General features: G+C 38.3%; 2 protein-coding genes and 1 long non-coding RNA gene across 6 annotated transcripts; 2 read left to right on the top strand and 1 right to left on the bottom strand.

Moving 5' to 3' along the window:
• The first annotated feature begins 13 nt into the window (after positions 1-13).
• LOC144634239 (acid phosphatase type 7-like) lies at positions 14-12,894 on the top strand. 2 transcript variants are annotated; one of them, XR_013567171.1, is made up of 14 exons: positions 14-1,523; positions 2,637-2,837; positions 3,668-3,850; positions 5,500-5,525; positions 6,068-6,165; positions 6,362-6,424; positions 6,950-7,064; positions 7,595-7,699; positions 8,378-8,438; positions 9,389-9,456; positions 9,728-9,799; positions 10,102-10,239; positions 11,361-12,180; positions 12,701-12,894. XR_013567171.1 is itself a non-coding variant. In XM_078493140.1 (13 exons), the coding sequence occupies exons 1-13, from the start codon at positions 1,418-1,420 to the stop codon at positions 11,442-11,444; spliced, it is 1,320 nt and encodes a 439-aa protein (XP_078349266.1). In that variant the 5' UTR covers positions 14-1,417; the 3' UTR covers positions 11,445-12,894. The 2 variants fall into 2 exon arrangements, 1 of the variants encoding a protein (XP_078349266.1); XM_078493140.1 differs by having other exon boundaries at positions 11,361-12,894.
• LOC144634249 (uncharacterized) lies at positions 12,052-24,110 on the bottom strand. 3 transcript variants are annotated; one of them, XM_078493154.1, is made up of 4 exons: positions 23,979-24,110; positions 16,111-16,191; positions 12,684-12,866; positions 12,052-12,346 (listed from the first exon to the last, which is right to left on the bottom strand). In XM_078493154.1, the coding sequence occupies exons 2-4, from the start codon at positions 16,181-16,183 to the stop codon at positions 12,165-12,167; spliced, it is 438 nt and encodes a 145-aa protein (XP_078349280.1). In that variant the 5' UTR covers positions 16,184-16,191; positions 23,979-24,110; the 3' UTR covers positions 12,052-12,164. The 3 variants fall into 3 exon arrangements, with proteins under 3 accessions (XP_078349280.1, XP_078349281.1, XP_078349279.1); XM_078493155.1 differs by having other exon boundaries at positions 23,985-24,102; XM_078493153.1 differs by lacking the exon at positions 23,979-24,110 and adding an exon at positions 17,308-17,516.
• LOC144634252 (uncharacterized) lies at positions 13,821-15,939 on the top strand. The gene is made up of 3 exons (XR_013567173.1): positions 13,821-13,937; positions 14,122-14,511; positions 15,552-15,939. It is a non-coding gene; the product is annotated as an uncharacterized LOC144634252 (long non-coding RNA).
• Positions 24,111-24,513: the final 403 nt, after the last annotated feature.

Raw genomic sequence — 24,513 nt, 5'->3', positions numbered from 1 at the left:
TACTCAAACATTTATAACGGAAAAATTGTTCAGCCCATTTGCCATTTTAACGTTTGCAGTAGAAAACAATTCGGGCTGTTAAGCACTTTCAAGATGAAATATAAAGCCGTTTCTAACGTATCTTGGCATTGTAAACCTCGCAACGAAATCAAGGCTCATTTATGCGGCCAGTTGAGCATCTAGAGAGTCGGACATGCAAACGAAAAATGGTATGTGCTGTTAGAGACAAATGCACTTATTTGGGAATGGATCAGTTTTCTGTTACGTCAAAGTACACACCAGAAGTAAATCTGAAAATCCGCCCAGGCGGAACATACCCGCGTTCCGTAATAGTGGACCTCAGTACTACAACTCTTCAATAAGCTGGTTACGCCTCTGTTAGCAGGTTAAAATGGCTGATATCGAATGTAAAATTATAAATCATATATTTTTGTCTTGGCAAATGTTTTAAGTCTTATTTAGAATTAAACATAAATTGATTGATAATTGTTTATTGAGTTTTGAAGAAAGGGAAACGCCATCCTCGGAGACCCAGGGGCAGTTTAGTCAGGGCGACAGGCCTCTCATCGGGACGACGGGATTTTCGGGAGGGCCCCTTGGCACTTTCTTTTACGAACCAGTTCCAGAAGCGTTTGAACTCCTTCCTTCTGATTGACCAGAAAGTCCTGGCCAAACGAAGACGCGAGTGGACGCAAGTTTTCAACTTGCGTCTACTTGCGTTGCATTTTGATGAGGGCTTAACAAGACGTCAGAGTCGCTCTGCTGGTCATCCTCGCTGATTGGCCAGAAAAAACTGTTTGTCTGGCCAATCAAAAAGAAGGGACTTAAACGCTTCTGGAACTGGTTCGGCCGAAAATCCCGTCGTCCCGATGAGCTGCCCGTCGCCTCAACTAACTGCCCCTGTGTCTCCGAGGATGGGGGAATACTTACTTAAGCTTTGTAACATCACATTGGATTTAGGTCATTTAGCTTACGCATTCAATAAAAACAACATTTAATATTACAAAACATCGCCGCTTTCAATTTCTTATTCTTGTGATCATTTGATTTCTTTTATTTTAGTGGATTGTGTTGCAAAGTCGGACGAGATGACCGCGCTAGCTGGACCAGACTTGACTCGCTTCGTTCACCCTTTTTATTATATTTTTTTTTTTTCCTATATACCCCACTATTGAGCCTGTACATGGACTACTGCTAGAAGAAATTTAAGTTGCGTTGCGATTGCCTGTATTTCTGCGCATATCCATTTTTTCAACGTATTTTTGTCGACAAATTAAATCGCGTGACTTCATATTGGCGTGACCGTGGCGTGACCTTGTTACTAAAATGAGGCGGAACTGATCACATGCATTTCACGTGACATGTACCCAGACCACTGTGCGAGCAGATAAACAACAAACTTCGTCAAGAAGCCGGTATGGCGTCGAAAATGCTGAAAATTGTTTCGTTCCTTTTGTTAATATGTCTTCATTTCTCACATGGAAATGATCCTCAACCCGAGCAGATTCATCTGTCAAGTACAGGTAAGGAATGAAAAAGATATCAAACTGAAAGTGATGGAATATCGATTTTCAAAATAATGATGCATTCCCATTCTCCTTCTTCATCTTTCGTGCTTACTTCAATTTGGGCAAAGAATCCGTGAAAACAAAGGATGTTTATCGAGAAAACGTCTTGAAATCAAAAGGATTGCTAAATTTGAGAGCCATATCTCCATCGAGTGGAAGATGTGGCTCAGATCAGTGTATTAAAGCGCGTTGTTGGACTTTTTATGTACAAGTTTGTTACATAATATTTTAGGAGCTTTCAACTCGCTCAAACAAACACTTTCGGTGATTCTCTGCCGAAACTGAATCAATGAGAAGAAGAAGATGAAAAAGAACGTGGTGGCGTCTTACAGAAAGTCGATCTTTGGTTACAAAGCACTAACTCTCGAATTTCATGAGAAAGTTGAGAACTATAAACACGGTTTTCTACTGCAAGGTATAGCAACGATGACAAATTAGTTAAAAATAATACAATTGAGTTAGGCAAAAATACATATCAAAATCTGTCAAACATGTGTACCGGCTTTTCTTCAGGTTTAACCTTTATGGAAAGATTTCCATGCCCTGTAATCTGAGATTTTCTTCTCTTTCTGCTTGGAGAGAGACAATAAGGATCGCCTCTACTTGTCTTGGGGAAGAGAAGATTCTACAAGGCAGTTCCCTTATAGTTTTGACTGCTTTGCTTTATACGCTCTTCTCTGGGTCATTCCCCCTTTCATCATTTAATGTAGTTTTTGTAGTTGTTGTAAATTTCTAACTTACTTACTGACTCATCTCCAGTTTTCTCCATACAGCTCAGGGAGGGATGTGTACCGTGAAAGGGAGGGCAAGGTGAGTTGTGTAGGGAGAAAATGAGAGAGGAAGTCTTCTCCTCTTCTCCCTTCCCATCATCCCCTGCTCCCCCAACTCATACTCTTCTCTCCCTTTGCCCCATGCAATATGAAAACAGCTGGGGATGAATCAGGTGATTTCTGTGACGAGTATTTTTTTTACAGGGTGGGTTGCTAGCCCTATACCCAACCCTCGTCCTTGAGGTAAAAGCTTCTGTTAATAATAAACTTAAGGTTAGTACTTTTGTTATAATTTCAGGAGTCCCAACAGAGATGATGGTCACATGGGTGACATTAGCTCCCACAAACTACTCCATTGTACAGTACAATAAAGCTAGTTTCCCCCTGACATTGCAAGCTACTGGTGGTGTCACTAAATTCACTGATGGTGGGCCAGCACATAGAGTGTTGTTTATTCACAGGGTCAAACTGACAGGACTGGTTCCTGATCAGATGTATGGTAGGTACATGTACACCTTAACCAGCAGGGCAGAAAAAAAAAACAAGTTTGACTGCCCAGGGCAGGTAAATTTTGCTCTTTGGCAAGTTAAAATAAAAGTTTGGTAGGCTGGTGGGCAACTGAAATTAGTCTCAGTAGTCTTGTGAGACTGAGTGACAGTACAAACTATTTATAAGTAGGGGAAAGTCAGAACTTCAATTTACTGGCCCAGTTGGCAAGTGAATTTCAAAATATTTTTTTCCTACACTGATAAGCTTGTCTACCAATCTACATGACGAGAATAGATATACTGTAGTGTGAAATTTATCATTTGGTGACTATTAATAGTTTTCCAATTGTAGCCAACAAGCTACAACAAATTCTCAGTGAAAAGGAAATAATTTGGCAAGGTACTTGCATGTGCTTGCAAGGTGTTTATGTTTTAAGGGTACATGTACATTTTGAACATAAAACACCTCACACAGCAACCCACATTCCAAGACAAAACATTTTTTTTTGGCTGCTTTCTATGTAACATAGACATAATTATATATTTATAATGCATTGTGAAATTTTCCCATCTCCATTCCCTCCTTTTGCTAATACAATGCTTTGAGCGCAACATAAGCAAAAATACCTGTGTATAAATAGAGGGACAGGCCAAGACAAAGGGAAGCCCTCTCTTTTCATTTAACTGCATCCACTGTGAAAATTAGTCAGTTTATGTGCCTCAACAGTTTTCTCCAGATCTAAAAAATGCAGGGTTGAAGATGTTTTCAGCACTTCATGTACTTTGGAATGATTTCACTGTAAAACAAAAAAGCAATTGTCATTTTGAATTCTACTTTCAGAGTATCATTGTGGTGGATATGATGGCTGGAGTGCACTGTATTCATTTAAAGCTCTTAAGTCTGGTGTGGATTGGAGTCCTCGCATGGCTGTGTTTGGAGATCTGGGAAGTTTTAATGCAAAGTCTATAAGCTATCTGCAGGAGGAAACACAACAAGGAAAATATGATGTTTTTCTTCACGTTGGTAGGTTATAAGTCACAATGATTTTTCTTCCATATTTAATGATTGATGAAGCTTAGCTCTAGACACAATCCACTTCAGTTCTGTAGCCAAAAAAACAAAGCTATGTACAGTAATCTACCTGCCAACTTTTTCTGGGTCAAAGACTTGAGATTTTTATCCTGAGAGTGCCAGGACTTCCGAAGACGATACGACAATGTCCGAAGTTTTCCAAAGACGTCCGATCCCAGTACGTGGACGTGTTTTGCTAAACACGACCTCGTTCCCAATGCTTTTTTTCGTCAATACTCTGTCATTTCGGGGGAAAGTATCGCCATTTACTCATTTTTCATGGAGTTTTTTTTTTTTCTCACACTGGTTTGATATTACATTTTTTGGAAAATGTGTCATTTTTGGTTGTAATACATAACTCACATTTTTCAACTAGGCGTGAGAAATTGGTTCGTAAGCGTGAGCTGGCGTGAGATCGAAGTTTTCAACTCGTAGGTGTGAGAGTTGGCATGTATACAGTAATCATGACCAACTTATGCATGCCCCCTGCCTTACTTTTGGGTACATGTACCTTGTATGTGCTTCAAGTTTTTTTTCCTGATTTTTTGAGTCCCCTGTCACTGTGATTGGCAAGAGTGATTACCTTACCTAAAGGTTTTGGTTGTATCACACTCAGAAGAAAACTGCCGTAAAGAATACTCCAAACCACTGTCAGTGCAAAAGATGCCAGATGAAATGCACATAGCCACCACTTGCACCACTTGCCCACCCCTCCTTCACCCTCCCCACTCCCACTTCCAGTATCTTTAGTTTCTAGTCTCAGGGGGGGGGAGTACTCTGGCTTGTAAATGACGGGGATGATCAAAGGATTTTTTTGGGTTTAAAATTTTCGATTCCGGGATTTTTTTGGGGTTGGAAAATTTGGCAAGTATTTTTTTGGGTGACTTGATTTAATAGGGGATTTTTTGGGTATTAAAAACGAACTAAAGTGCCTTGGCCCGGCCTTGGCGTATTTATGGTAAGATAAATAAACAAACACGAGCGTCACATATGCGAGGGTTCAATTTTTTATGATTTTCTATTATTTATATTATTGCCCCTCCTGGCAAATTTAGGGGTAATTTGACAAGGGATTTTTTGGGGGGTTATTTTTGGTCCAGGGATTTTTTGGGTAATGCTGGAAGACTTAGGGATTTTTTTGGGTCCTGAGTTTTGCCTCCATTTGATCATCCCCGTCATTTACAAGCCAGAGTACCCCCCCACTTTCTGGGTTTCTAGTACTACAGTGTAGCTAGGTTTTCATGATGGCATATACAGTGTACATGTACATGACTGTATAACAGGCATTGGGTTTTAAATATGAGAAATTACACTGTAGCTTGCTAGTTTGAAGCTCAGTATTATTATCCATCCATTGATCCATTCAATAATTATGAGAAGAAATTTCATTAATCTAGAGAAAACTAACTTCTTGATTGTGTTTGGCTTTTTAAACAAAGTATTCAGTATAGACTTAGACTTGTTATGTTATGCAGGACTCATAAATTCAACATCAAATTTCATTTATAAAACTGAACTGGAAGTCATTCAGACAATACTTGTAACTTTTTGTAGAAACCTTTCTTCACTGATTGTATCTATCTTTCTTTTCTTATTTCCAGGTGACTTTGCATATGACCTAGACTCTGTAAGAAACATTTCCATTTTTTTTTTGTTTAACTTAGTTTATGTGTTTCTTCCTTACTTATTATTTTTGAGCTTATCCCGAAAAAGAAAAAGAAAAAGATGAGCCTTTAATACATTTGAACATGTAGGTTGGCTTTTCCTGAACCTCTTTACAAACTCTCTAGGTGTTGTCTGTGTTCTGGAGCCTAGTGACCATCAGGCTGGAGCTTATCCTAGTTTTTGTAGCATAACATGTAAGCGACTTACATTTTTTCACTCCTCCCTGGATGGGAATATGCTAGTCCATAGCAGGCCTCCTTAAACGTGGGCAGAGAAAAGAACTCGACTCTGAAGATAGTCTAGCTAAACCCAAACGTGGACAGCCCTAACCCAGAACCTGAACAGCGCTATTGAACCTGGACAGCTCTATCCAGAGTCCAGCACACTAAGTATTAGGCCACTGAACCTCCCACTCACCCTAGCTACATGTAGACTGGACTATTATGCTACATCTATTAAATGTTTTCTCTTTCTTTTTTTCATTTTTTTTTTTTGCACAAACAGGATAATGGATTAGTAGGAGATGACTTTATGAATCAAATTCAGGCCATAGCTGCTTATGTACCATACATGACCTGCCCAGGCAATCATGAACGGGCTTAGTAAGTTGACAGTGAAATAAAAATCAATAAAAATTACAAACAAGGCATTTCAACCCTCACTCCCGATAAGGCGGACCTTTGTGGCCAGTGGGTGGGTGCGGACGCACCCATGGCACCCCTTTGCCTACGGCCTTGTTGCATAACTGTACATGTACATTTTAAATTTTGTAAATATGATTATGTTCTTTCCATACAGCAACTTTTCCAACTACAGAAACAGGTTTTCAATGCCAGGAAATACAGAGGGTATTTTTTACAGGTAAATGCATATTAGTAAGAAAATTATGTTTCCCAGCACTGGACTACTCAACCTCTCGTGTTAAATTTCAAACACAAGAATCTTACCATAAAGTAACACTGATTTATGGTCTCACATTAATAGCTTCATCCAATGCCCTTAGAAGTTAAAGACCCATCTTGTACAAGATAATTAACAGTACCACACGAAAGTACTGCTAGATAGCTTTTATTTGAATGGTCACACACTTGGGTTTTATTATTTTACAAACTTAAAAGTGAGAACCACCTTTCACCGCATAATAAATAGTGCTACAAGAAAGTACTGCTTGATATAATGCCAAGCCTTTATATGATCACTGCGACCCAGGTGGTGAAAAGGTGAAGTGACTAGTAATTTGGATTAATTGACTTGTACTGTAAGTAGTAACACACCTCGTCTTATTCACAAGAGTACGTTCCAGATACTTACTTTAATCATTACTTGTTCTCCCCCTCCCACCCCTCCCTCTTCTCTTTTGACTGTTGTTTTTGGTTCATGGTTTAGTTGGGACATTGGACCTGCGCACATCATCAGCTTTTCAACAGAAGTCTACTTCTTCTTAGAGTATGGACTTGAACAGATTGTTCAGCAGTATGAATGGCTGGAAAAAGATCTGCAGGTCAGTAAATAAGCTATGTAAAGATGTTTACTGCACATTTCATAACATACAGACTGGCCTGGAATGACATCAACATCCAACAAATGCCTTTGGTTCCATTTTATACTGTCATTAATCGTAATCACAATGACAGCCAATGACCGGCTACTAAGGAATGCAAAAAAGAAACAAACATGATGGATCATAATCCACCACTATCAACTTACCGTCATTACATTTGAACCTATTAATTAAGTTCCAAGACATCTACAGTCTACAGTAGAATGATCAGAGTTCACCAGTTATTGAAAGGTGCGGTAATTCTAAATAAATTAAATAAACATTCTTAGTGTTTTATTGTGCATTATAACATACATGTAACATTAATTAATAAATCAATTAATAAATTAATCACTGCTTATAGAGCATCCAAGCTGTGTGTGGAAGAATGTGGAATTACATTGTAAATACATGTAACTACCGTCAAAGGTTTGCAACTAACTGATGACAAGTTACTAAAATCTCATTTTTATGGCATTTTTAATTCACAGAAAGCAAACTCTCCTGAAAACCGCGCATTACGTCCTTGGATCATCACAATGGGTCACAGACCAATGTACTGCAGTAACACTGACTGTCTCAGACCTGAGAATGAGGTATTTTAACTGAGCTGTAGGAGTTTTATTTTCAGCGAGGTTGCTATTGCACCCATGTATCAAGGCTGTGAAGACTTATGCATGCCAACATAAAATCTTTTTTTAATTATATAAGTTATGGGAACAACAGTTATTTCACACATCCGTTTATCTGTTTGACAACAGTTGAATCCCAATAACTCAAACCTTCAAAGAGGATGGAGTTATCGAGGGTAATATTACATAAAAATATTAAAGGAATAAGTAGAAAGAAAACAACATGGAGGGGAATTGGAAAAGGTTAAGAAAGGGCTTCTTTATACGATACGACTTTTTCGCATGCAACAAGCTTACGACAGGCCTACAACATGACTTAGGACCGTTTACTCAAGCGCGCGTCTGACATAACTACATGTATAAGGATGTGGTAGGTTGATGTACATGATGCGATTCGTGTAAAGTTGTAGTCTTGGCATAAGCATGTCGCGTGCAATAATCATAGGAAAAATTATACCATCCGTCTAATTCGCTCCAAAGAAGGAGGGTCAAATTATGTTGAATAATATTACAATGTATATAAATGGTTTTCATTATGAGGATTCAACTGTCCCTATTTCTGCAATGCTATAGCAATAGGTTATGAAGGTAGAAAAACCTTTACAGTATTAAAAGTCTGAAACATCGTATGTGACTTTTTAGGTAGGCCTAGGAATCACTTCCAAACATCTGTTTCCTTTGGAAGAGCTATTTTACAAATACGGTATGTAGTCAGTTGTTGGTTCCCTAATTTATTTCTGAGTCTTAAAAGATACCTTAGAAATCAATCTTTAGAATCTTAATGGATGGAGGATGCCAACATTTGTCAAGAGTGACAGTACTTTGTGGTGGTCAACAAGTATTGGATACCTTATAACATGAAATTTTGGCGACACTTTAATTTAGCGAATTTAGCGATTTTTCAAAAAATCGCTAAATTAAAATGTCGCTAAGTACGGATTTTCATGAAATTTTGGAAAATTAACTGACTTACGTACAGTACCCCTCAAAAGTAAGTTACCACAATTTATGAAAAATTATGAAAAATCGCTAAATTTAAGTGTCGCTAAATACGGATTTTTCAAAATCGCTTAATTAACGTGTCGCCAAAATTTTAAGTAATTGAAAGTAATTGAATTGGGTGCTTTCATCGAGGTTTGCAACGAAACTGAGCATGTTTTCTACCTTGGTGCAGGCTTAATTTCCATTGAAAGCTACGTTGTATTAAATCTGGAAAGCGAATTCCCTTGCACATGATTGTCACTGATTCGTGATATTAAATCGATTCTCTCTTCTTTACACTCGCGCATCGGTGTAGCCGGGGAGTGGGGTGGGGGGGTTGGGGTGGGTTGGAGCCTGCTAGGCGTAAACATATCGAACTGCGTCGAGCCGACCTTATTCACGATAGCGGCCACGAGAAGTTTCAACTAAAACAAGAACGAGAGTGGTATAAAATAACCCCCTGGCATAGTTCAAGCTTGATCTGAACAAAATGACAACAATTATTGCTGCGGTCTCGGATCATCGATGAACTTCTTAACGCATCGTGTGGCTATGATCATTTTTTCTAAGTGTGTGATACTCAGTTTCACGCTACTGGACCCTCTCGGGCGCCATTAATATCTTTGGATTACTTTGTATATCTAAACGTTTCACCTCACTTTATCTCTTTAGGTGTTGATCTGAATCTCTGGGCTCACGAGCACTCTTATGAACGATTCTTCCCTCTCTACAAACTGCAGGTATGGGTTCACAAGCTATTCTTCACAGTTCACAATAATTGAACCTCCACGGGAAAACAGCGAAAAAGGTGATAGCACGCTCACGACACGCTTCTACTTTAAGAAATGGGTTTTAGCACGCTTATAGCGTGTTCAAGAACACACTTCATTAGAAAACTCCTTTGTTTCGTATAACAATAAGGCGTGCGCATACGAACAATGCAGTCAAACAAAGAAGCATGCAAGCCTTGTTTGGCGTGGACATAAACAACGTGCTTTTCTTTTGTTGCAGGTTTGCAATGGATCACGGGAAGAGCCGTATACCAACCCTTGTGCCCCAGTTCATATAACCTCTGGGTCAGCGGTAAGTTGCGACGACGTGTAAAATCAAAAAATGCAAAACACAGAGCGTGTCAGTCACTTAGGTATAGTTAATGTCAGAATAGAAAGAATCAAACCCTAAGCAATGATAGGAGTCCTCAATGTTCCTAAAGATCGCTTTAGCCAACATTATGTGCGTAAATAACTGCGATGATCTTCTTTTCATTTATTTCTTTGTTCCGCATTTCAAACTGATCTATGAATTTAATATATTCATTATTTTAAGTATAACGAATTCCTAACGGCTCAAGTTTTCCCGTTAGTAATAATTGATACTTTTTTCAGGGTTGTAACGAAGATCACGACCCATTTCATAAAGACTACTACCCGTGGACAGCTTATCGCGCAGTGGATTATGGTTACTCACGAATGACCATCCACAACAAGACACATTTATACTTGGAGCAAGTCAGTGTGGATCTGGTAAGTGAGGGAAGGACCGTAACTAGCAAGAGGCAAGACGAGGCACTTGCTTCGTTCAGAGTTTTACCCAAATTTAAAACAAAATACGTTTAGATTTTAAGAAAAACAACAATTTTTTTAAGTTTCAAAGACATGTTTCGACAGAGCATCTGTCATCTTCAGTTGAATGGTTTACAAAGCACAGTGAGTTGAATAATAAGTAGAAAAAAATGCTAATTAAGACAAGTAGTAACAACAGAACGTGAAAATGTGTGAATTAGAAGGATAATTTTAGATTTACATGGTGTAATTGCTGATTGAGGCAAGGTAGTTCCTTTTGAATATGGATAGCCTCCTTTATCTTAAGTTGAAAGCTGGTAGAGGCGTGATCTAAAATATGAAAGCAATCTATTGAACACAAGGAGCGACAACGTTCAGAATTCTGAAGGTGTTTGAAAATGTGGGAGGCCTTATCACTGGCTAAGTGCTCACGCACGCGTGTGGCAAAATGTCGGGTGGTTTCGCCGAAATAACAGGCATTACAGCCCGCACATGCAAACTTATAGACCACACGTGAACGGAGACCGCCGGGGATAGGGTTTTTCACTCCAAAAAGGTTACCGATCTTAAAAGAAGAAAAACTAGTTTGATATCTAAATCATTACAATAGCGCTTAATTAAGTGTCTAATCTTTTTCTGAGTGACGACAGAAAAATAGCCTACGTACGGCAGCTTAAAGTAAAATGTGGGCAAAGTAGTAGGGAGGGAACCCCGGGGACAATGGTTTTTTATCGCTTTTTTTTGGGAATGTCGCAACTTAGGGGTTGCTAGAACTTGCACCGTACACAACACCGATCTAAATTAATAGAGTTAATATCCCTTAGGAGATTTTTATTTGTTGAAGTTTGCATCCCCAACTGTTTTTGACAGGTGTGAAATAAAGGCCGCTTCTTTCCGACAGTTGGTTTTATGGGGGAGAGAGGGGCGGGGAGTTGTTGCTTTCGAGGTGTTGTTACTTTCGGAATGTTTAAGTACTGTTCTGGACTTTACTATTGCAAGCCAAAACTGGTTGGCTCCAGAAGTACTTTACTGTAGTCTATTCTATTTTAAGCATGTTCTAAATTGTCGTGTTTGTCATGCAGGGAGGAGAAGTCATTGATAAAGTTATGATAATTAAAGACCAGCATGGACCAGAGGCCTGGATTCCAAAGAAAATGAAGAATTGAACTAAATCAAAACAATAATAAAAGTATCACCCGTGGCATGCGAGAATTTGGAGTTTTTTCCAGATTTAAGTTGTTTCGATGCTTAAAGTCCGATGCATTGAAATGGAACGAGCAAAGTAATGATGTCTGACGGTTGCCATTTTGCCCTACGTCTTTGGACGAAGCGAACCTATTTCTCGCGAATTACGTCGTCACGATATGTCCCCTGTTTTCGAGATATTAGTACAACTCACGTGTCCAGGGCCGCCACAGCTACACAGTACTTGCTAAACTACTCAGCAAAATCTGCACGCTGGAAATCGAGTGGAAAAGTTACTTGTCGTGCTAGCAACGAATGGTAAATTCTCAGGACTAAGGTGAATGGAGACGCATATGTTTTTAACCACCGGACATTCGAGACAAAGAACGAGGACAGAACGGATGCTATGTTAGTCGTAAAGATAAGGTAGTCCCAGGAAAATGTATCTTGTAACGATGTAGGCGCAAACTGCAAACTCTTAGACTGTCAAAATGATAACCCGGGAAGGCCAGATTCCGATGTCATGGTTTCTGGACTCAAGCCTAGCTCTTTTGTTTCAAATCAATTTCAAAAATTCACACTACTCACAACTGTTCGAACTATTTTAATTGATTTTATCCCAGCATTCTCTATGTGACAACTAGGCTTAGATCAACACTACTGAATGACTTAGGACGTGCTGCTCGCCTTGCAGAAAGCGGTTATTCACTCCAACAGGCCAGCACTCTGGGATCAACGCACCAACCCGTCTTCTCGTCATACACAAGCGCTGGTGTGGTTTCGGCACAATCCATGTAGTACGTGTTGCCATTAGAACAGGCTATGTATCCATGACAGTTGTCTGGATCCTTATAGTTACCATTCGGTTTGTCCTGGCAGTCAACTGAAGGAATAAATAACGAAAAAAAGAACCGTTATATCGTCTGGTTCGTCTGATGTGATTTACAAAAGCGGCTCTTTTACTGCCTCGTTCCCAGGCGTCCTTCTCGTGGTCGTGCACGGTTCGCTTGGTGTTGTGGGACTGACGTGTACGGTTCAACCATCAACCACCGCGTTCCCGCCTTCCGCTTCAACCGTCCGGCCGATCGGCGCCTGGGGACGAGGCAGGCTCTTTTACGTTAAAAATACAAATTAAAGGGGCACTATCACGGGTTTTTTTTTTTATGCATTTTTGGTCATAACGGAGTTAAAATTATGATTTAGCAGCTTCGCTCATTCACCAGAATCACTCCAACAGGCCAGCTCACTGGGATAAACGCACTGATCCGTCTGCTCGTTATACACAAGCTGTGGTGTTGCAGGGGCACAATCCTTGTAGTGCGTGTTGCCATTAGAACAGGCTATGTAGCCATGACAGTTGTTTGGATCCTTATAGTTACCATTCGGTTTTCCCTGGCAGTCAACTGAAGGAATAAATAACGAAAAAACCGTTATCGTCTGATGTGATTCACAAAGGCAGATCTTTACATTTAAAAAAGTATTATATCGACAATAGGCCTTATGCATGATGACGTCATACGCTCAAAATTCACCACCAAGCCTCGTTTGCGTGAATTATTTCTAACCCTCCACCATCTTCATGCAGTTTTCACGTGGGTATTCTTTTCACCTTTGCTGCTTTGGGAATTCGTTCATGATAGAATTTACACGTTTGCATTTCAGAAGCGAGGCTTGGTGGTGAAACAAGCCAGTCTGACGTAAACATGCATAAGGCTTATTAAATCAATACAAATTAAGGGGCACTATCACGGGAATTTTAATGTGTTTGTGTTCCTAATCAACTTCCTCATGTTTGAAATGAATATAACATCAAGCCCAACTATCAACAACCAGATTCTCCCAACTGGTCCCATCCATTTCTTTTGATAAGGTTGGGAGAAGTTACACTTGAAGGTAACTTCCTTTTCATCAACTCTTTAAGCCCCAAATATCAACAATTAAGCAAATTCTCCTAGCTGCTCACAAATAATTATTAGCGGAGGTCCCAGCGGCCCGAAGGGCCGCAGAGCAGAGCCCCATAGAAAATTAACAGACCCATGCTTTTGGTTTTTCATGGTCATCACGGCTAGCGGTATGGTTCGCGTGCGCGTGCGCCCTAGCGACGACGACAACGTCGCCCCAACATGGCAACTATACTCCAGAAATAGGATTAAGGCTATGGTTAACGTCAGCTCACATGTTTGATATTGGACATCCATGTCATGGTCAATTGACAGCTGTGAAAACAAGGTATCAGCTGACCAGTATGACATGACCATATCGCGGGCTCACATACAGAACTCATCGAGGTCGAATGTTTGGTTTACATAAGATCGCGGGCTCAAGTGCTATATTTCTTTCTGTTATCGGTCATGAAATTCGGATTTTCTAAAAGGGCGAAGTAAATAACCGGGGAGCTCCGCTTTTAGGCTTGGCTAAATCTATTGACGATCGTTCTTCAAAATCCGAGAGGAAAATTTGGCTTTAAATGTAAAGTGAAATGACAACTTGGATAAAGTGAAAGTAAATGAAGAAGCGTTCTCAAGTTGAATACTCGGAAAAAAGATTTTCCGAAACCCTAACCCTGACTCCCGTTGGGGGAACTCGGAAAATCTTTTTTCCGAGTATTCAACTTGAGAACGCTTCTTCATTTACTTTCAATTTGGCTTTAATTCGCAGCAAAATTCCTTCATTTCAACGCTTTTCGGTTTCGTAAACATTGAGGCAAACTTCTCAGGCAACCTCGCGCAAGCTTCATCGTGACAGAGGTAAACTGCTTAGCGACAGCCGGAAATACGTCTGCCTTCGCAGGCTATGATACTGCTGTGATTGACACATATTTTGCATTCTGATCGTTCTTGGTGGAAGAACAAATTTTCAACTCCCGGTTTTTGAACGACCCTGTTATAAATGTGGCGCGCACGCGTGATACGCAAATCGCTGGTCACTGTCAAGATTAGGGTTGCGGGCCTTTTTTGGGCCCGCAAAAAATATTACACCCTACCCCCTAAAAAGAATTACAATGAGTCCACTAGTGTTTGGGAAACTTGTGCCAGAACTGAGGGTGAGGTTTGTACAGCCCCCGAAATGATCCCGACCCCGAACTGATCCCCAACCCCGAACTGATCCCCAAATTGACCCTGAAATGATCCCGACCCCGAAATGATCCCCAGATTTTTTCACGCTAACCCTGAAATGATCCCCAAGTAATTTTTGGAATGGCGATTAAGCATAGAAATTTGGATTGCTCAATAATAAGGAAAACTGAAGCCATAACGCAAAGTACAAAAAAAGACTTTAATGAGTGCTATTATAACTGAGTGCAAAACGTGACCATAAAACAGAAACGTTTTTTTAATTCTTATTTATGTTTCAAAATTGGTTATTCTCAAATAGGAACCAAGAAAAAGCAAGAACCGTTTTTTTTTTTAATTTTTGTTTATTGGATTGTTATGTTCATAGACATACTTTCAGTCGTGAGAATTGTAACTCAGTACTCTCGATCGAAGCAATTAAAACTTATTCAGAGAAAATTTGCTTGTTAAAGCGGGATAAAGAAAGGCAACATTAAGTGCCCTTAAAATGTTAATTTTCGTTTAATTTGATTTATTCTAAGTTGATATGTCGCAATCACATCATACCTGTTTTTGACTTCTCGACGTAACCCGGCACAGCGTCAAGCTTTATAAAGGTCTGTTTACAAAGACGATTTTTGTCGCGCAACTCAATGCAATTTTTGCGGCACGGAAGTTGCATCAAATTGCGAACATGTTCGAAACTCCTGCGGTATCACGGCAATAAAATCACCGCTAGTTAAATTTACACGCTTGCAAACTCGCGGTGATTTCATGTTATCATCCCAGGTGATTCATGTAACACCGATCACATCCTCAACCGAATGACACTTCTAAGCCATGAGGCCTTATTATTGAGCAGTCCACACTTCTACGTTAAAACGCCATTCCACAAATTACCTGGGGATCATTTCGGGGTCAGCATGAAAATATTTGGGGATCATTTCGGGGTCGGGATCATTTCAGGGTCAATTTGGGGATCATTTCGGGGTTGGGGATCATTTCGGGGTCGGGATCATTTCGGGGGCTGTACAGGTTTCGATGTATTTCTCAAAACAGTCTGAGGTCCATCAACCCAAAGCCTTAATGAGTCCTGGGGGCAAATTGGCTGAAGCAGCTGTGGTAGATGCACCTATTCTAAAACTATGGCCAGCATATTTTTTGGAATCTTTGAGGGTATGGGTGGGTTTAACTGTTGTGATAGCTGTTAATTGGTCAACTTTCGGCTGAAGAGTGACACGAAGCTAAGAATTGGTGTATGCAAAGTTTACAGATAGCTGGGAAATGTGCAAAAATGTTGCATGACTGATTACCTAGGAATTCCCAAAATTTAAACTGATTCCAGCAATCCCTTGAAGACCGTCCTCTTCTTCTTTTTTCTGTTCCTCGTCATTCACATTATAGGCTCTTTTACCGACTTGTGAAATATGTCCTTTTTTAATTTATATTCCCGAGTTTTAAATATTTACTCCAAACTGAGTTGCGAGAAGAACAGAGGCGGGAAAGGGAGGGGAGGGGTTAACAAAGTTTGATACGGGGAGATCTAAATTGTATAACGTGCCTTGCATCGAAAATAATAAACCTTTTACATTACCTGCCGGTTGAGCTACCTCCCAGATTGTGGCGCTCAGAAAGAACAGAAGGCAAACGTTTTCAACGGCAAACATTCCTGAATCTTGAAAACAAATGGTAAAAGCAATATTAATATAATTAGAAGCCTTTCTTTCTCAGACTCGCGCGAGTTTAATTTCTTCCAGTTTCAATTATGGCTAAAACGCAGCTATATTCGTCTTCGTTTGAAAAATGGAAACGTCCATGCAACTCGTATAGAGATCGAGCCCGATGCTTTATCTCGTATTACACATTCTAATCACAATTAAACCTCACTCAATGTGCGAATACCTCTAGTAAGCGGCGACAACCTTTTATACGGGGGCTAGTTAATTTTACAAAATACAAATCCCTTAGTGTCCTTCACAGCAGTCATTTCAGTGGTTACGTAACGCATCTCCTCATACACGCCTAATACATCTTTTAAGTTATGTCTCCGAAAGGAAGGAATGCTATTCCAGTACTTTGTCGCTGCATGGTTACTTGAAAGAAACAGCCCAGCTTAGTTCAAGCAAATAAGGCAGTGTAAGCAAATAAAATCAAGGACTTAAAAACTTAAGTTAAATAAAAGTACCTATTTGTTTACTATTTAATTTTCATTTTACTTCCAAAGTTCTGTTGAGCAGATTATTGGCGCCATTAATGGCTTGGCAAAACTCTAAAACGAGTTAAGTATATAATAATTTCAATCAAGTTTTTGGATCGAGAATTAAAAATACACAGTGTCTTAAAATGCGTTTACATTTTTCTTCAAAAACTAGTGTGTACGCTCAACTGTGAGTATACTACACTAAACAATGTATAATACCACTCAGTGTAATGCACAAAATATCTCTTACTTGACTCAAGTTCTCAGTTCAATGATTGAACTGAGAACAAGTCTTTTCTGTAGTGTTGCGCAACAAATACAATCGAATCGAATGCGTATTGTAAATAGCTTTCTCGACATAACTGATAAACTTAACTATCAATCACGGGGCTATTGTTTTTGGTGTTATATTTTCGGAAGCCATTAGATTAATTTTTTAAGTAAAGAAAAGTCGGCCGCCGATCTATAACCTTAGAAAGAGCGTCGAGAAAGTGACCCTGTGAGGAACATCGTCGAGATATACTCGCTGCATTGACGTGATGCGTTTCAAATAGAACAATTGTGTGTCTTTTTATTCTTCAGTTTTCTTACCTTTTCCTTAGAACTTGAGATGGATCAGATCGCGATGTTACTTTCTTCAAGTACCCGACGTTAAATGGCGAGAGCCGCTATGCTTTGAATCTTTTGTGGCTGTCTTAAATCACGATGATGAATCATCCTCTCCTCTAATGGCATATTCTAAAAGCATTCCTACATGATAATTTTGTTTCACTGACAACAAGACAGTGAAGATCATTGCCAGGTCTTGTTTTCAAATCCTACCGACTGACGCCTGCTACAAATTTCAAGTTGTCTCGAAATGGAAGGAATGCTATTCCATTGACTCGCCTTTATTTAAATACTTTATCGGTGTTTACTTGAAAGAATCAGAACCTGGATTTATAATCCAGCTTAGTTTAAATATAACATTTATGGAAATCATTCTTTCTTGTAATGACCCTCCAGGCCATTGCGAGCTTTTATTTTCATATCCAACCCACAACTTGTGTCTCGAGACGGATGGATGGAATAATATTCCTTTGACTCGCCATTATTCCAATACTTTATGGTCGTAGTTTTATGATAAAACAAAGACTGAACCAGCTTTTGTCAGCCAGCTAAGTTCAAAAATAAAATAAATGGAAATTGCTAGACTAGTTCGATCTAAAACCTATTTCAAGCAATTGTCTGAAACACACCTGTTGGTTAGTATTGGTAATCAAATGGTGACGAGTGAAATTAGGAAATAATTTCACGCGCGTTTTGTCAAAACGCTTATAATTTCCCGAGCCTTTAGGCGAGGGAAATTATTAGCATTTTGACAAAATGCAAGTGAAATTATTTCCTAATTTCACGAGTATACCATTTGATTACATTTTAATATCATAGGTGACAAATTACGCTTGCAATCGTAGGTTTTTGACTGGTATATATTGCATCGCGAACTCCGAGCTTTGAAAAGTTGAAAGCATACATTTTGCTCAAGTTCGCAAGGTTTTTTAGTCTTTGAAGAAAACCTTTTAGAGATTCCTTTTTGCTGTTGACAAAAAGTTTCAAAGATGAATCAACTGTCAATTATTTCTCAAATCATGACCGTAGTTCGTCTTAAATGAACTGAAAACAGTGCCCGTGTAAAACGCTCAAAAATCCGCTCGATGCCATTTATGTATATTGGCATAGTCTAGAAGTCGTTTTGACGTTTTGAAATATAAAATATCATCAAAAGTTTTATAACATGGCCAAGGCTAGCTGGCTAAGATGAAATTCAAGCGAAAATGTACAAAGTTTAAGCTTTAAAACATCTTTAATTACGGACGCCATCTTGCCGCTAACTACGTTGCCATGGCAATTTTATAATTTCACATGTGAAATTATAAATTAACGTTAAAATTTCGCGCCAAAATTAAGGAGTAATTTGCCACCTATGATATTAGCAAAGGATAATTACATGAATTATATTACTGAATATTGATACTTTAACGTTTTTCTTTTCTCTTCTTCATTTTCTTACAGGTGACTGGCATTTGTGCTTAAAATATAAGACAAATGCTTTTAATCGGAGAAACTGAATTCGCAAAAATGCGAAAGCTATTGTGTGAAATAAACACTGGAGCTATTGCATAATTACTTTTGATGGCAGTGTTAAGCAAATAAAATCAAGGAATTAAAAAACTTAAATTAAATAAAACTACCTTTTTGTTTACAATTTGATTTTCGTTTCACTTCCAAAGCTCTGTTGAGCAGATTTGTGGCGCCAGTAATGGCTTGGCGAAATTTTGAAACGTGTTAAGTATAATAATTTCAATCAAGTTTTTGGATCGAGAATTTAAAATACACAGTGTCTTTAAATGCGTTCAAATTTTTCTTGAAAAACTAGTGTGTACGCCCAACTGTGAGTATACTACTCCAAACAATGTGATACCACTCAATGTAATGCACAAAATATCACTGAGTTGATTGAACTGAGAACAAGTCTTTTCTGTAGTGTTGCGCGGCAAATACAATGGAATCGATTGCGTATTGTAAAAAGCTTCCTCGACATAACTGATAAACTTAGCTATCAATCACGGAGCTATTGTTTTTGGTGTTATATTTTCATAAGCCATTAGATTAATTTTTGAAGTAAAGAAAAATCGACAGCCATCTATAATCTAAGAAAGCGCGTCGAGAAAGTGACCCTCCAGTGAGGAACATCGTCGAGATATACTCGCTGCATTGACGTGATGCGTTTCAAACAGAACAATTGTGTGTCTTTTTATTCTTCAGTTTTCTTACCTTTTCCTTAGAACTTGAGATGGATCAGATCGCGATGTTACTTTCTTCAAGTACCCGACGTTAAATGGCGAGAGCCGCTATGCTTTGAATCTTTTGTGGCTGTCTTAAATCACGATGATGAATCATCCTCTCCTCTAATGGCATATTCTAAAAGCATTCCTACATGATAATTTTGTTTCACTGACAACAAGACAGTGAAGATCATTGCCGGGTCTTGTTTTCAAATCCTACCGACTGACGCCTGCTACAAATTTCTGAGTTGCCTCGAAACGGAAGGAATGCTATTCCTTTGACTCGCCTTTATTTAACTACTTTATCGGTATTTACTTGAAAGAATCAGAACCTGGATTTATAATCCAGCTTAGTTTAAATATAACATTTATGTAAATCATTCTTTCTTGTAATGACCCTCCAAGCCATTGCGAGCTTTTATTTTCATATCCAACCCACAACTTGTGTCTCGAGACGGATGGATGGAATAATATTCCTTTGACTCGCCATTATTCCAATACTTTATGGTCGTAGTTTTATGATAAAACAAAGACTGAACCAGCTTTTGTCAGCCAGCTAAGTTCAAAAATAAAATAAATGGAAATTGCTAGACTAGTTCGATCTAAAACCTATTTTAAGCAATTGTCTGAAACACACCTGTTGGTTAGTATTGGTAATCAAATGTTGACGAGTGAAATTAGGAAATAATTTCACGCGCGTTTTGTCAAAACGCTTATAATTTCCCGAGCCTTTAGGCGAGGGAAATTATTAGCATTTTGACAAAATGCAAGTGAAATTATTTCCTAATTTCACGAGTATGCCATTTGATTACATTTTAATATCATAGGTGACAAATTACGCTTGCAATCGTAGGTTTTTGACTGGTATATATTGCATCGCGAACTCCGAGCTTTGAAAAGTTGAAAGCATACATTTTGCTCAAGTTCGCAAGGTTTTTTAGTCTTTGAAGAAAACCTTTTAGAGATTCCTTTTTGCTGTTGACAAAAAGTTTCAAAGATGAATCAACTGTCAATTATTTCTCAAATCATGACCGTAGTTCGTCTTAAATGAACTGAAAACAGTGCCCGTGTAAAACGCTCAAAAATCCGCTCGATGCCATTTATGTATATTGGCATAGTCTAGAAGTCGTTTTGACGTTTTGAAATATAAAATATCATCAAAAGTTTTATAACATGGCCAAGGCTAGCTGGCTAAGATGAAATTCAAGCGAAAATGTACAAAGTTTAAGCTTTAAAACATCTTTAATTACGGACGCCATCTTGCCGCTAACTACGTTGCCATGGCAATTTTATAATTTCACATGTGAAATTATAAATTAACGTTAAAATTTCGCGCCAAAATTAAGGAGTAATTTGCCACCTATGATATTAGCAAAGGATAATTACATGAATTATATTACTGAATATTGATACTTTAACGTTTTTCTTTTCTCTTCTTCATTTTCTTACAGGTGACTGGCATTTGTGCTTAAAATATAAGACAAATGCTTTTAATCGGAGAAACTGAATTCGCAAAAATGCGAAAGCTATTGTGTGAAATAAACACTGGAGCTATTGCATAATTACTTTTGATGGCAGTGTTAAGCAAATAAAATCAAGGAATTAAAAAACTTAAATTAAATAAAACTACCTTTTTGTTTACAATTTGATTTTCGTTTCACTTCCAAAGCTCTGTTGAGCAGATTTGTGGCGCCAGTAATGGCTTGGCGAAATTTTGAAACGTGTTAAGTATAATAATTTCAATCAAGTTTTTGGATCGAGAATTTAAAATACACAGTGTCTTTAAATGCGTTCAAATTTTTCTTGAAAAACTAGTGTGTACGCCCAACTGTGAGTATACTACTCCAAACAATGTGATACCACTCAATGTAATGCACAAAATATCACTGAGTTGATTGAACTGAGAACAAGTCTTTTCTGTAGTGTTGCGCGGCAAATACAATGGAATCGATTGCGTATTGTAAAAAGCTTCCTCGACATAACTGATAAACTTAGCTATCAATCACGGAGCTATTGTTTTTGGTGTTATATTTTCATAAGCCATTAGATTAATTTTTGAAGTAAAGAAAAATCGACAGCCATCTATAATCTAAGAAAGCGCGTCGAGAAAGTGACCCTCCAGTGAGGAACATCGTCGAGATATACTCGCTGCATTGACGTGATGCGTTTCAAACAGAACAATTGTGTGTCTTTTTATTCTTCAGTTTTCTTACCTTTTCCTTAGAACTTGAGATGGATCAGATCGCGATGTTACTTTCTTCAAGTACCCGACGTTAAATGGCGAGAGCCGCTATGCTTTGAATCTTTTGTGGCTGTCTTAAATCACGATGATGAATCATCCTCTCCTCTAATGGCATATTCTAAAAGCATTCCTACATGATAATTTTGTTTCACTGACAACAAGACAGTGAAGATCATTGCCGGGTCTTGTTTTCAAATCCTACCGACTGACGCCTGCTACAAATTTCTGAGTTGCCTCGAAACGGAAGGAATGCTATTCCTTTGACTCGCCTTTATTTAACTACTTTATCGGTATTTACTTGAAAGAATCAGAACCTGGATTTATAATCCAGCTTAGTTTAAATATAACATTTATGTAAATCATTCTTTCTTGTAATGACCCTCCAAGCCATTGCGAGCTTTTATTTTCATATCCAACCCACAACTTGTGTCTCGAGACGGATGGATGGAATAATATTCCTTTGACTCGCCATTATTCCAATACTTTATGGTCGTAGTTTTATGATAAAACAAAGACTGAACCAGCTTTTGTCAGCCAGCTAAGTTCAAAAATAAAATAAATGGAAATTGCTAGACTAGTTCGATCTAAAACCTATTTTAAGCAATTGTCTGAAACACACCTGTTGGTTAGTATTGGTAATCAAATGTTGACGAGTGAAATTAGGAAATAATTTCACGCGCGTTTTGTCAAAACGCTTATAATTTCCCGAGCCTTTAGGCGAGGGAAATTATTAGCATTTTGACAAAATGCAAGTGAAATTATTTCCTAATTTCACGAGTATGCCATTTGATTACATTTTAATATCATAGGTGACAAATTACGCTTGCAATCGTAGGTTTTTGACTGGTATATATTGCATCGCGAACTCCGAGCTTTGAAAAGTTGAAAGCATACATTTTGCTCAAGTTCGCAAGGTTTTTTAGTCTTTGAAGAAAACCTTTTAGAGATTTCTTTTTGCTGTTTACAAAACGTTTCAAAGATGAATCAACTGTCAATTATTTCTCACATGATGACCGTAGTTCGTCTTGAATGAACTGAAAACAGTGCCCGTGTAAAACGCTCAAAAATCCGCTCGATGCCATTTATGTATATTGGCATAGTCTAGAAGTCGTTTTGACGTTTTGAAATATAAAATATCATCAAAAGTTTTATAACATGGCCAAGGCTAGCTGGCTAAGATGAAATTCAAGCGAAAATGTACAAAGTTTAAGCTTTAAAACATCTTTAATTACGGACGCCATCTTGCCGCTAACTACGTTGCCATGGCAATTTTATAATTTCACATGTGAAATTATAAATTAACGTTAAAATTTCGCGCCAAAATTAAGGAGTAATTTGCCACCTATGATATTAGCAAAGGATAATTACATGAATTATATTACTGAATATTGATACTTTAACGTTTTTCTTTTCTCTTCTTCATTTTCTTACAGGTGACTGGCATTTGTGCTTAAAATATAAGACAAATGCTTTTAATCGGAGAAACTGAATTCGCAAAAATGCGAAAGCTATTGTGTGAAATAAACACTGGAACTATTGCATAATTACTTTTGATGGCAGTGTTAAGCAAATAAAATCAAGGAATTAAAAAACTTAAATTAAATAAAACTACCTTTTTGTTTACAATTTGATTTTCGTTTCACTTCCAAAGCTCTGTTGAGCAGATTTGTGGCGCCAGTAATGGCTTGGCGAAATTTTGAAACGTGTTAAATATAATAATTTCAATCAAGTTTTTGGATCGAGAATTTAAAATACACAGTGTCTATAAATGCGTTCAAATTTTTCTTGAAAAACTAGTGTGTACGCCCAACTGTGAGTATACTACACCAAACAGTGTGATACCACTCAATGTAATGCACAAAATATCACTGAGTTGATTGAACTGAGAACAAGTCTTTTCTGTAGTGTTGCGCGGCAAATACAATGGAATCGATTGCGTATTGTAAAAAGCTTCCTCGACATAACTGATAAACTTAGCTATCAATCACGGAGCTATTGTTTTTGGTGTTATATTTTCATAAGCCATTAGATTAATTTTTGAAGTAAAGAAAAATCGACAGCCATCTATAATCTAAGAAAGCGCGTCGAGAAAGTGACCCTCCAGTGAGGAACATCGTCGAGATATACTCGCTGCATTGACGTGATGCGTTTCAAACAGAACAATTGTGTGTCTTTTTATTCTTCAGTTTTCTTACCTTTACCTTAGAACTTGAGATGGAACAGATCGCGATGTTACTTTCTTCAAGTACCCGACGTTAAATGGCGAGAGACGCTATGCTTTGAATCTTTTGTGGCTGTCTTAAATCACGATGATGAATCATCCTCTCCTCTAATGGCATATTCTAAAAGCATTCCTACATGATAATTTTGTTTCACTGACAACAAGACAGTGAAGATCATTGCCGGGTCTTGTTTTCAAATCCTACCGACTGACGCCTGCTACAAATTTCTGAGTTGCCTCGAAACGGAAGGAATGCTATTCCTTTGACTCGCCTTTATTTAACTACTTTATCGGTGTTTACTTGAAAGAATTAGAGCCTGGATTTACAATCCAGCTTAGTTTAAATATAACATTAATGGAAATCATTCTTTCTTGTAATGACCCTCCAGGCCATTGCGAGCTTTTATTTTCATATCCAACCTACAACTTGTGCATATTGTAACTTGTGTCTCGAGACGGATGGATAGAATAATATTCCTTTGACTCGCCTTTATTCCAATAATTTATGG

The sequence above is a fragment of the Oculina patagonica genome, chromosome 13 (genome assembly GCF_052425735.1).
Source record: "Oculina patagonica isolate OP01 chromosome 13, crgOcupat, whole genome shotgun sequence".
NCBI classification, from domain to species: domain Eukaryota; kingdom Metazoa; phylum Cnidaria; class Anthozoa; order Scleractinia; family Oculinidae; genus Oculina; species Oculina patagonica.
Note: the sequence above shows the minus strand (reverse complement) of the source record. Positions and strands in the feature narration are given on the sequence as shown.